This window comes from Erpetoichthys calabaricus, chromosome 4 (assembly GCF_900747795.2).
Source record: "Erpetoichthys calabaricus chromosome 4, fErpCal1.3, whole genome shotgun sequence".
Classification (NCBI taxonomy): Eukaryota; Metazoa; Chordata; class Cladistia; order Polypteriformes; family Polypteridae; genus Erpetoichthys; species Erpetoichthys calabaricus.
The window spans coordinates 196,982,645-196,995,867 of record NC_041397.2 but is presented as its reverse complement, the minus strand read 5'-3'; the positions used below and the strand labels follow the sequence as shown (position 1 = coordinate 196,995,867).

Sequence of the window (13,223 nt, the reverse complement as noted above, 5' to 3'; positions counted from 1 at the left end):
ATCCATTTATGACTGAGTTTCAGCTTCCTCGCTGAGCTATTGAGATGTTGCTGCATTATATCAACATCATTTTCCTTCCACATGCTGCCATCTATTTTGTGAAGTGCACCAGTCCGTCCTGCAGCCAACCAACCCCACAACATGATGCTCCCACACCCATGCTTGACATTTGGGACAGTATCCCTTGGCTTGGCTTGCAAGCCTCACCTTTTCTCCAAATATAACAATAATCATTATGGCCAAACACTTCAGTCGTGGATTCATCAGGCCAGAGGACATTTCTCCAGAAGGTAAGGTCCTTGTCCCCATGTGCCGTTACAAACTGCAGGACTTTTTTGTGGTGGCTTTGGAACAGTGGCTTCTTCTGAGTAGCCGTTCAGGTTATGATCTTCTCACAACACTTTGTGCCATCTCTGCTAACATCATAATCCTGGGAGATATAAATATTCATGTTGATAATCCTAAAGGTTATCTCACTGATGATTTTCTTGAGCTGTTAGATTCTCTCAACTTACAACAATATGTTGATATCCCCACACATTCTAGGGGTCATACACTTGACTTGGTTATTTCAAACTCTGCTTTAATTAGTAATTTACAGGTTTATGATGTTGGTATTTCAGACCACAAAGTAGTGTCAATGGAGCTGCCCTTTTTCTCCCCTCGTACCAAACCAAAACGACAGATTAATTTTAGAAATTTGAAGAACATCAATGTGGATGCCTTGGCCATGGACTTTAAACTTCTTTCTTCTGACCTTACCAGTTCCAGCTCTGTTGCTGACCTCGTGGATCTCTACAACCAGTCTCTGAGCAGTCTCCTGGACTTTCACGCCCCTTTAACATCTAGGTCCGTCTCATTTTCATGCTCAGCACCTTGGTACACCTGCGAGCTACGAAAAATGAAGGCGGCTGCGCTCAAGGCTTCTGGGTTGACTGTTCACAAACAAGCCTATAGGGAACATCGGAGGGTGTATGCAGAAGCTTTGAAGGTTGCACAGTCCAGGTTCTATTCTACCATCATTAGAAATAGCTCCAAGGATCCTAAAAAACTTTTTTCAACTATAAATCATCTTCTTAAACCTCCTTCCTGTGCTCATTCCGAGGCCACTGATGAGAGGTGTAATTTGCATATTAATTTTTTCAAACAAAAGATTTATAACATCCGCTTACACCTCTCTACCATGGATATTCTGTTCTCCCCAACTGTCGACCCACTGCCTGAGACTGTCCAGCCCCTTTGCTCCTTCTCTGTTGCCACACGGGAAGAGGTGGAGGACGTCATCAGGAAAATGAAACCGTCTACCAGTTCTCTGGACCCTTTTCCCTCAGCCTTGCTAAGGGTCAATATTTCTGCTGTTTCTCCACTTATCACCAGGATTTTAAACCATTCCCTTTTGGCTGGCCATATTCCTTCTGCACTAAAAACTTCTGTCATCAGACCTCTACTGAAAAAACCCATCCTGGATCCTGAAGTTCTCTCTAACACTAGACCCATCTCTAATCTTCCATTTCTCTCTAAAGTTCTGGAAAAAATAGTTGCTGTACAACTTCATGAACATCTCAAATTGAATAACCTATTTGAAAATTTTCAGTCTGGTTTTCGCCCTGACCATAGCACCGAAACAGCCCTGGTCAGGGTCACTAATGACCTTCTGATGTCAGCAGATACTGGTTCTCCTTCTTTACTCATTCTCCTTGACCTGACAGCTGCTTTTGATACAATTGATCATAATATTCTTCTTCACCGTCTACAATACCCCATTGGACTTTCAGGAAATGTTCACAATTGGTTTACATCTTATTTGACCAGTAGAACCGAGTATGTCGCCTTTGGCAGCGCAAAATCTCACACCCATAATGTTACCTGTGGTGTTCCACAGGGCTCTGTGTTAGGCCCCATCCTTTACATCATTTACATGCTCCCCCTTGGAAGTGTCATTAGCAGACATGGTCTATCTTTCCATTGCTATGCCGATGACACTCAGCTTTATCTTAGGACTACCCCCACCTCCTCTACTGCTCCTCTGCCAACATCTACTTGACTATTTGTTTGGAGGAAATAGAGGCATGGATGAGGCTTAATTTCCTTCAGCTGAACAGATCTAAAACAGAAGCCATTTTAGTTGGCACACCACACCATCTTCGTTCTTCTACCATCACCAGTATCACTTTCTCTGGTCAAAACATTCCTCTTTCTACATTTGTTACCAATTTGGGTGTTAAAATGGACTCTCAACTCACTTTTGACACCCACATTAAACATCTCTGTAAGTCATCTTTTTACCATCTCAGGAACATTGCTAAACTTCGTCCAACACTTACTCTTGCAGATGCAGAGAGGCTTGTCCATGCCTTTGTCTTATCCAGGCTGGATTACTGTAATGCACACCTCATTGGGATTCCTGGCAAGAGTATCCAGAGACTCCAGTGCATTCAGAACAGCGCTGCCAGGATCCTGATGAGGGTGCGAAAACATAGCCACATCACTCCTATCTTGAAAACCCTTCACTGGCTCCCAGTACCACTTAGAATAGAGTACAAGGTTTCCCTCATTATCCATCAGTGCATCTATGGATCTGCTCCCCTGTATTTACAGGAACTCCTTATCCCTCATACTTCCTCACGCACCCTCTGTTCTGTGCATACTAACACTCTTCAAGTTCCCAGAACTACGCTTAGCAGTATGGGTGATAGGGCCTTTTCTTCGGTGGCGCCGAAGCTGTGGAATTCTCTCCCTGACTACCTGAGAGCCCCACTGTCGACTGATGTTTTTAAACGAAACCTAAAAACCTATCTTTATAGAAAAACATTTTGTTAAATTATTTTTATAGATTATCTTGTTTGTTAATTTATTCTTATTTTGTAGCACTTTGAGATTGTTAAATATAAAGCGCAATATAAATAAAATTTATTATTATTATTATTATTATTATTATTATTATGTCGATATAGGAGTCATTTTACTCTGGATGTAGATACTTGTCTACCTATTTCCTAACCATCTTCACAAGGTCCTTTGCTGATGTTCTATGATTAATTTGCAATTTTTGTGCCAAAGTATGTTCTTCTCTAGGAGATGGACCGCGTCTCCCTACTGAGTGGTATGACAGCTGTATGGTCCCCATAGTGTTTTACACTTGCATATTATTGTTTGTATAGATGAATGTGGAACCTTCAGACATTTGGAGATTGTTCCAAATTATGAACCAGATTTGTGGAGATCCACAATTATTTTTCTGAGGTCTTAGCTGATTAATTTTGATTTTCTCATTATATCAAGCAAAGGGGCAGTGAGTTTGATGGAAGGTCTTAACATACATACTCATGCTAACTCCAGTTAGGCTAATTGGCTATCAGACATGAATTGCCTAATGGCTTGACATCATTATCTGGAATTTTCCAAACTGTTTAAAGGCACAATTAACAAAGTATACGTAAACTAGTAACCCACTAGAATTGTGATATAGTCAATAAAAAGTGAAATACTGTGTCTGTGAACATTGTTGAAAAAAATGACTTTTGTATGCAATAAGTACATGTCTTAAACAATATGCCAAATTTACTGTATGGTTTGTTAGTATAAAATCAGTGGAGGGTTTATAAAGTGAGTTTTACACATTACTTCAGATGAGGCCTCACCAGTGCTTTATAAAGTTTGAGCAGAACCTCCTTGGACACGTACTCTGCATATCGTGCTATACAACCTAACATTCTGTTAGACTACTTAATGGCTTATGAATAATGTGAAAAAGGCGTACTTATGATTTTTAGACCTCCCATTGTGTATTCAAACCTAGCATATTTACTTCCTATGTGTAATACTTTTCATTTTCTGACATTAAATTTCATCTGCCACAAATTTGCCCAAGCCTGTATGCTGTCCAAATCTCTCTATAATGATTTAACAGATTCCGGATTATCTGACAATCTACCTATCTTGGTAACATCTGCAATCTTAACTAGCTTGTTACTTACATTCCTGTCCAAGACTGTGACAATTTTGCACTACTCAACAAACATCGCCTGTACTCCCACTTCTTTTAGTTTGATGCCCAGTCTCTCATATGGCACCTTATCAAATGCTTTTTGAAAATCCAGATAAATATCGTGCTCCACTTTGATCAAACCTTTTTGTTGCTTCCTCATAGAATTCCAGTATTAGTAAAACATGATGTCCTTCTTCTGAACCCATACTGACTGTTCAGAAAAACTCCTGTTCTTGCCATGTGTTGTTCAATCATATCCTTAAGAATTCCTTCCATTAATTTTTTTGTGATGCATGTTAAGCTTACTGGCCCATAGTTGCTTGGTTCTGCTCAGTCACCCTTTTTATATAACGGGACAATATTTGCTGTTCTCCTGTACTTCAGAATCTCGTTAGTGTGCAGTAAGTTCATAAAAATATGCGTCAAGGGTTTATATATGTACTTGCTAACCTCCTTAATAATTCAAGGGTAAATATTAACTGGTCCTGGAGATTTGTTTAATTTCAGCCTGTTTAATATAAGCAGTACTTCTTGCTCTACAATTTCTAAATTATTCAGTACCTCCTTAATAGGCCCTTTTACTGCTGGGAGGTTATCTACTTCCTCACTTGTGGAGACCTCAAAAAAATGTGAGTTTACAGCATTTGCTGTTTCACTGTCTGTATTTTTTAATTCCCCTTTACTATTCCTGATACACTTCACCTCCTCCTTGACTATTTTACTACTAAAGTACTGAAAGAATCTCTTTTCATTCATCTTTCACCTTATCTGCTATATTCCTCTCTGTTTTTTAGCCTGCCTAATATCCTTCTTAATGGTTGCCCATATGTTCTCATATGCCCTACAATTCACATTGGAGTTTGTAGCCTTATACATCTTATACAGCTGTTTTTTCCTTTGCAGCCGCCTTATACAGCTGTTTTTTCCTTTGCAGCCTCTTTTTCAACTCTTTATTAACCCACTGCAGTTGTTTTTTAATTTCATAATTATTCCAAATGTCCTGGATTACATGTAAAATGTTTTTAAACCTGATTCACTGCTCCTCGACTGTCATCACTTTTAAAAGCTTATCCCAGTCTGTCTTCTTTAGACTTTGCCGCACCTTATCAAAATTTTAAGTTTTAGTCTTCACATGTGCACTCTTCCAAAACACTGAGAATTGTACTATATTTTGGTCACTCTTGTGCTCCACTATTTACAAGATTATCCTAGTTAATATTCGGGTAGTTCCTCCATAGTCCTCCATAACTATAATATTCCCATGTAAACTTGCATTTTTACTAAAAAAAAAAAAAGTTGAAATTACTGTCTGCATTGGGTGATCTATAACACACTCCTAAACATGTCCTCACTAAGATGGGGCTCATCTTTCAACTGATGAGGACTTGCATTTAAATTCTGTTTGACATATAAACAGCAACCCCACTTCTTTTTCTGTTCTCTCTATCCTTCCTAAAAATGTTTATCCCACTATGTTATATTCATCCCCATCGTTTTTATTTAGCCAGATTTCCATTATTAAGTCAAGTCAACTTAAGTTGGGGAGCATGCTCTTTACTGTACAGTGTGTTGTCGCACCCACTACACGACACTCTTGTTTTATTTTTGATACTTCTTCCATTGAAGCAAACAATTTTTATTGTGTTATTCATTTTGCTTTTACATTTAAACATTGGGTGAGAATTTACATTACTGTGCGTTTTTTATTTTTATATTGACATTTGTTCTTCCATGTACTGTTCTAAACCTAGCCTGTCCTAAACTCCCTCCTCCTTCCCCCTCATTCCCTAGTTTAAACAATCCTCATCTAACCTACTAATACGCCTCACCAACACATTGTTACCCCTCCAGTTCAGATGCAGTCTGTCTTGGCAGACAGAGTCCCAATGCCCCATAAACCTATACCCTTCTACCCTACACCAAGATTTGAGCCACGCGTTAGGCCTTCTAGTCTCCTAAGTGTTTCCTGGACTTGCTCGTGGTACAGACAGAGCTTTAGAAAAGATTACCTTGTCTGTTCTGCTCCTTAGCATGGCACCTAACTCTTTAAGTTTGGATCACAGAACTGTCAGACTACCCTTACTTATGAACTGGATGAACCCCTGCTCTGGCCAAGAGCCTGTCAACCCTTCCAGGGAGGTCTCCCACCTATGCACCTGGAAGGCAGCACACCGTGCAAGACTCTCCTTCTCTGGAGCAAATCTGTGTTTTGTATCCTCCTAATGAATGAGTCCCCAGCTGTCTTTTTCTGGGAACGGTTTTTGAGATGACCAGTTGGGGCTCCTCATGCCTGCCTTCTCTTTCTCACCTACTCTAAACAGAGTATTGGGTGATGGGTGCTCGCCATTCCTGCCTACCTCCTCAATATCTTCAGATACCATCCAGCTCCGTAAGGACCCGAAAATGGTTTGACACTCCCAATTCTGGGCTTGATGCCTCCGTACAGTCTGCATCCTTTACCCCGTGCCTTGTGACCATGATCCACCTATCTCTACCTGTCTGGTCTGGAATCTCCTCCCGTGTGACCTTGAGGGTGCACAATATCTTTCTAAAAGACACCTGGGCCAGGTCTGCAAATTCTTTACTACAATGCAGGCCAGCCAACTCCTCTTCCAATTCAGCAACCCTGAGCTCAAGGTGCTGGATCAGCTGGTATCTTCTGCAGATGTAGCCCTCATAGAGCACTGGCTCCTCCAAACCATCATCTAAAAAGTCCAACAGGTCTTGCATTGCACTGGCTTCATTAAAAGTTGAGTTAGGATTACTAAAACTGCCTTAACTTTTTTTTGTTATTTTATTCAAATTTAATGATTTAACTTAAGTGGTAAAATTAAAAACAAAATCTAAGCCAAAGAAATTAGATTAAAGAATTGCTGCAGTTATTTTACAACTTCTGGCCCCGTAAGCTCTTTCAATCTTCTCCCACTCAACTGCCTGCTGTTTCTTCCTCAATGAGGTTAAGTTTACTTTTGTTCTCCTAACTTTGTGTTCCTCTTATTCTTTATGTAAAAGCTCTCCACTTGCATCATTTGTACTCCTTCGTATTAATGAACACTTACACTGTCACCCTCTTAACTGCTCTAATTTCCTGACTGCTTATCGACATATTTCCTGCTTGCTGCTTATCGACACATTTAAAAGACAAAAGACGCTGGCGGAGAGGTGCAAAGAGATTTAAGGTGGGCTGGAATTACGAGTTTTTTCGTTGGCTCTGGTAATTCTAGTGTTAATGGATTTTCTTCTAGGTTAAATTAACAAACCCTCCAACTATTAAAATTAATATTTATTTTGTTGATAGTGTCATTGTTTTGTATTTATTTACCACCCTAGTGTGGAAATAGAAATCCACTCATACGTTTTTTTTGTGCTAACATATAGTTTCCATTCCTCATCACACTGCTCTCATGGGGCTTTAAATAAAGACAGTATTAGTATGTAGCAGTGTTCAACATGTTGCCGTACAGTAGTGGTACTAGCCTGGACTTTCTGTTACTGCAAAAAACATATGGGTGAATATATATATAGTTTGTTTCTTTTTCTTGTCCACACCACATTGAAATTGTGAATGCTATGGCAAATTAGGTTCTCCCTAACAGTGAGGGTCAAGTACAGCATGCCCTGAGGGTACACCTGAGCTTTTATTACTGTTAATAAAAATGACCTTTTACTTACCTGATTCCCACATAAATAGTAACCAGATTTATGAGTAAATGTAAAACACTAACAGGATACAATTCTACTGATTACTTACTTAAAACCGACATGTGAACATCTCCGGGGATTTCAAAACTACTTGAGTGTATTTGTGCTATAACTTCCTGCTGTTGTACATTTTGCTTTCTGGAGAGGGCTGCTTAAATCTGTATTTCAAATGTTGCACATGGTGTTTATGACATCTTGATTGGTTACTATGCTGCCAGCTGTTTAACTATCTGTGTGGTGCAACTTACTGTTAATCACCTTAATTTTCCCCTAGGTCTGTAGTTATTAAATGGAAATAAACTGAACAGTTCTGACAATATTAACAGGCAGCACACTGTCAGAACAGGAGGAGGGGAATCTGTGATTTTACTGACTCAAAGAGAGATGGTACATTAGTTTTTATGAAAAGGTCCAGGAGATGCACAAGGTCATCAAGCCAACAACAGCAACATTTATTTTTATACAATATTTTCATACAAAGAATGTAGCTCAAAGTGTTTTACAAGATGTCAAACAGAATGTTTCGATAAAAGAAAAAAACAAATAAGATTTGATAAGAATATTAATGAATAAGTAACAAAGAAAAATAAATAAATAAATCCTTATGATTTTGTAAAAAACAGATCAGTACAGTAATAATTAATAGGAGGGTATCATCAAAACCAAAAGAAATCAAAGGCAAGGACAAGAGCAAAATATTCAAATACTAGGAAATCAAAAATATTTGCCATATTTGCAGACTTGGACTAAAAATGACTGAAGAGATGTCATTTTAACATCTCGCAAGTTAACCTCTTGAAATTGTGATCCTAGAGGCCACACCCCTAGGAACCAGAATCCTCATCATAACAATGATATCCACAAAGTAGCATCACCCACTTTCTAGACCAATAAGATATCCCCTTCCAGATGTGGAAGGTATGTATATATATATATATATATATATATATATATATATATATATATAGTGTTTTGATTTTCTCACAGATGTACACAAATAAGTTGCTTTTTGTTAGTTACCACTTGTTGCAATTTTGTTTATGGATTTCTCAGAATCAAACAATAGTATGGCAAAGAACTTTTATGGGGTAATCGGAAATAGCTTTTTATTTAATTCACATTACATTTTTCCCCATTAAAATACCTTTCTTGAATTGACATAGGATTCTAAAGATTAAATATTGTTTTCATTATTGTAAAATTTCTTGTAGGTATATGGATAAGAACAGAGAAATAACAAGGTTAAAGCGAGAAGAAATTCGGAGGTTAAAAGAACATTTAACACTGTTACATCAAAGACTGGAAAGGTATGTATATATTACATCTATAATTAAAAATTATGCTTACATTCTCAACATGCAGTTTATATTGTTTATTTTATGGCCTACTTTTTCATTATATAGATCCATTTGTTGACTTTTTTATGTGATTTCTCTTCAAAGACTAGCCAAATGGACTGTGAGCTAGATTTGTAAATCACTTTTGTTAATTGTTTTTATTTAAAACAGAGTGAATTTTGTATGTCTGATATTCTGCATGGAATTTATTAATGCTAAAAAGTCTAAAGGCCAATACACTTCGAGTAGAATAGAAGTCTTTTTCTTTATTTTCAGATTGCTACAGTTTTCTTTTCTTTTTTTTCTTTTTTTGCAACTTGACAGAATAAAGTGACTACTCAGTCCACACTACTGAGTTTTAAATACAGTTGCTTATTGGCCAAGCACAGATTTTCTAAATTTATAGTGGCACATTGTTATAATCCTTTATTTTATTTAGTGCAGTTCTATGACAGTTGTATTGTACCACATGCATGTTGACTTTGTTAGTTATAGTCATGCATAGAGATGGAGTTTAAAAAAGAAAATTTGTTCTTTAGAGTTCAATTTCTTACCACTTTGTCGCTCTTTCTGCCCAATCAATAAAATCAAACATTATTTCAGTCATAATGGGTGGATGTGTTTAACGATAAAATGATTCTTTTCCAAATATAACGTTGTCTTTCCTTTCAATATTTTGCATTTTTAATTTCATAATACAGTGGAACCTCAGTTTGCGAGTAAGTTGGTTTCCGAGTGTTCTGCAAGACGAGCAAAAATTTTTAACAAATTTTGACTTGATAAACGAGCGAGGTCTTGCAGTACGAGTAGTATGTATACGCTTTGTCTGCTGAGTGTCATGTGATCACAACTGAGCTGATGGTTCTTCTCTCTCTCTCTCGCTGCGGGATTGTGGGCAATCACCTCCTATTCTCCGTCTGAGTCGGCGTGCCTCACTCATATAGTTAACATCCGTACGAGCGTATACTGTTTACTGCAGCATTAGCATTGTGACTGTGTGTGTGCACACACGTGTATGTGTATTTGTGTGTGCTCGCTCGCTCACGTGTGTGTGTATGCGCACGTTACAGCACACACACATGCGCGCGCGTGTGTGTGTGCTGTGACGTGCGAGTCCCGGTCTTGCACCCTAAAACACAAAGCTGAGTCTCAGTACTTTAGCAACACCAGCTTTATTCAGCTTGAAGCCGCAACAGCGCAGTTATTTATTGTAGCGGGTTCTGCCGCTCTCCTGTACACAGACACAGCAGTCAGGCAGGGTCCTGCGCATTTGTAATGTTCCTTGTTCCTTGTATCACCCATCGACGGCAGGCACTTATAGCATGTCAGCGATCTTTTCGGATTCGCTTTTATGGCGAACTGCTACAGTGCTAGGAGACTGCGATTGCTTTGGGACGCTCTTCCGCATGTCGTCCCGTTGGGTGCAATCCCACAAGAGTTTAGAAACTCACTCATACCAGCCATTATTCTTTTCAAAGGTAAAGTGCAGGTTAATTTGTTTTATGTATTTTTACTTTATATTTTGTATTAATCATTTTTATATGAATAGTTTTGGGTTGTTTAACAAATCATCTGAGTTTCCATTATTTCTTATGGGGAAATTCACTTTGATATACGAGTGCTTTGGACTACGAGCACATTTCCGGAACGAATTATGCTCGCAAACTAAGGTTCCACTGTATTTCTATGCATGTATAATGGACAAATAAAAAAAAAAAATATGGAAAAAATCTCCATCACAAAAAACAACAAAAAATGTAGCAATCTAATTATCTCTAGTAAATTTAAATATTCTTCTGAAATATTTTTTCTGCGGATGTTTTTTTTTTTCTTGAACACTTATTTTTGCTAATCTTTGTGCCACAATAATTAAAACTTCAAGTTGTGATTTTAAATTATATATTTTTTTCTTTCATATCATGTCTGATTCTTTGTAACCTTTTCAGATATCTCAGTTATGGATCTGGTCCAAAACGCTTTCCTTTAGCTGATGTTCTTCAGTATGCTCTAGAATTTGCCTCTAGTAAGCCTGTTTGTGCTTCTCCAATTGAAGACATTGACACAACAGCACCACCAGGTGGCACAACTTCATCATTGACAACATCAAAGTATGAACTGTTGATTTATTTATATACAAATGGCAGTGTTTTATTGAGGGAATTGCTTTGTGTATATCCATAAACTAAGTGTGTGTTTGTGTCTCTGTCTGTCTATCTGTATATGTGTTGTGTGTGTATGATTCTTGGGTGGTACTGGGATCCCTTACAGTTTCAGGGAAATATATTTGTTATTGTTATCAGTGTGAAGTGTGCAGATTCTCCCTTTGTCTTCACATGTCTTGTCTAAGTAGACAACTTAAAACGTGTGTCAGATTTATTTGAAGTTGTATGTTGTTTTGAAAACTCCACAGAAATATCACAGTAATGTTTACTTTTAAATATTGATATTATGTAAATATTTAAGCTTATTTTAAGCAGTTAAATGTATTGATATAATGTGATTAACAGGTGTCATGTTATTAAGAGAATTTATGTTAAATAATTTTCTTTTTTCTATGTGATATTTATGTAAATAATCTGCAGTGCAACCGAACAAGGATCAGCTTCATCAACAGACTCATCTGCTACTCCTCCCTTACAACAGAGATCAGTAGTACACAAACCATTTACGCAGTCACGTATTCCTCCAGACCTTCCCATGCACCCAGCGCCACGTCATATTACTGAGGATGAGTTGCGGGTTCTTGAAGGTTGTTTGCACCGCTGGAGGACAGAAGTAGAAAAAGATACAAGAGGTATGCATATTTTATGTACCATGTCCCCTTCTACACCAATTTGAGTTTAATGCAATCTCTTTTTTCATTTAGATCTGCAAGAAAGTATTGCAAGGATATACCGCACAATTGAGGTTATGTACACTGATAAGTCAATGTCACAAGTAAGTTCACTCTATGATCATCATTGTGTTGAATCTTCTACATTTATTAAAAAAACATTTAAAATCAGTTAACTTCATTTGTATCTAAGTTGTTTGAGAGATGAGTTTACTCACTGAATACTGAATTGGTATACCAATTTCTGTCTCTTGTATGTCAAGTTAATATGCATCTGTAGTTCTGTTATCACATAACAAGGAAAAGAGTCACCTCTTATCTTAAATAAGTGTGCTTAATTCTCTTGCATTAAGAAAAATATGAAACCTAGGGTTTCATGTTTAATGGTAGTCGTTTAAGTCCTAATCACCCTCAAGAACAAGACCACAAAACAACGTAGCTGAAATAAAAACTTCTTTGTAGTGGCATTTAATTTAAAATGCATTTATGCTAGTCTGTGTTTGTGTGTGTGTGTATTCATGCATGTATGTGTATTTTGAGATTCTAACTCATTAAGTCTTCCTGAAAATTTCAAAAAAGTATCTGTAAAATATCAGCATGATGCTGAATTTAACACGTGACCCAATTGAAGTACGTCATCACAAAAAAAATCTGTGTAAAATGTAACAAATGAGAGAAACTTGCTTAGTTAATTGCAGTTATAAATACACCATGTACACTGTAAGGTAGGAGTACTCAAGTTCAGGTTTGGAAGGCAGCAGTGATTTTTGTTCCAAAGTATTTATTTAATTCAAAGCCAGTTCTAGCTAATGATAGAAGTTTTTAATTTAACAGGTTGTTAGTAGTCTAGTTTAGCATCATCAGCAACATTCTTAAATTGTAGTTTTTTTTCTCCTTAAAGATATCTTCTACATGTTTGTGGCCTCAAACAGATTCATAATTCTTGGCCCTTAATTTTTTTCTCTTCTATTTAGTTACAAATATTTTGTTAAAAAACATGCTTTATGATGCTTACACATAGGTGTAAACTGGACTAGTATAGATGGTGATATGCTGGTTTCTTTGTCATATGCAACCCATCATTAATTGGCAGCTTGTTAAGAAAACAAAAGGAGTCAAAAGCAAAGAATTCACCCATTTAAGCAGTTAAGAGAGGGGAATCCTAATGACCAGGTTTAAGAAAATTAAGTATAAACATTGCTTTAAGCAATAATTGTTTTTGTGGTAATAACTGGCTGCTAATTAAAAATTTGGTTAGAACAAGAGTCTCAACCACCGTGGCCTTCCATAACCAACACTGAGGACCCCTGCTATAAGGCAATATTCTTAGATTTTTTTTAATTGGCATCAGGATATCAAACAT

General features: G+C 37.3%; 1 protein-coding gene across 6 annotated transcripts in view; it reads left to right on the top strand.

Annotated features, from left to right (window-relative positions):
* The window catches only part of usp25 (ubiquitin specific peptidase 25), a 201,483-nt gene that overhangs the window by 116,063 nt on the left and 72,197 nt on the right, over positions 1-13,223 (top strand). For all 6 annotated transcript variants that reach the window (XM_051927070.1, XM_051927072.1, XM_051927073.1 and 3 more), the window contains 4 exons: positions 8,902-8,997; positions 10,974-11,135; positions 11,610-11,821; positions 11,894-11,964. In XM_051927070.1, coding sequence (XP_051783030.1) covers positions 8,902-8,997; positions 10,974-11,135; positions 11,610-11,821; positions 11,894-11,964 — 541 coding nt within the window. The remainder of the gene's footprint in view (positions 1-8,901; positions 8,998-10,973; positions 11,136-11,609; positions 11,822-11,893; positions 11,965-13,223) is intronic.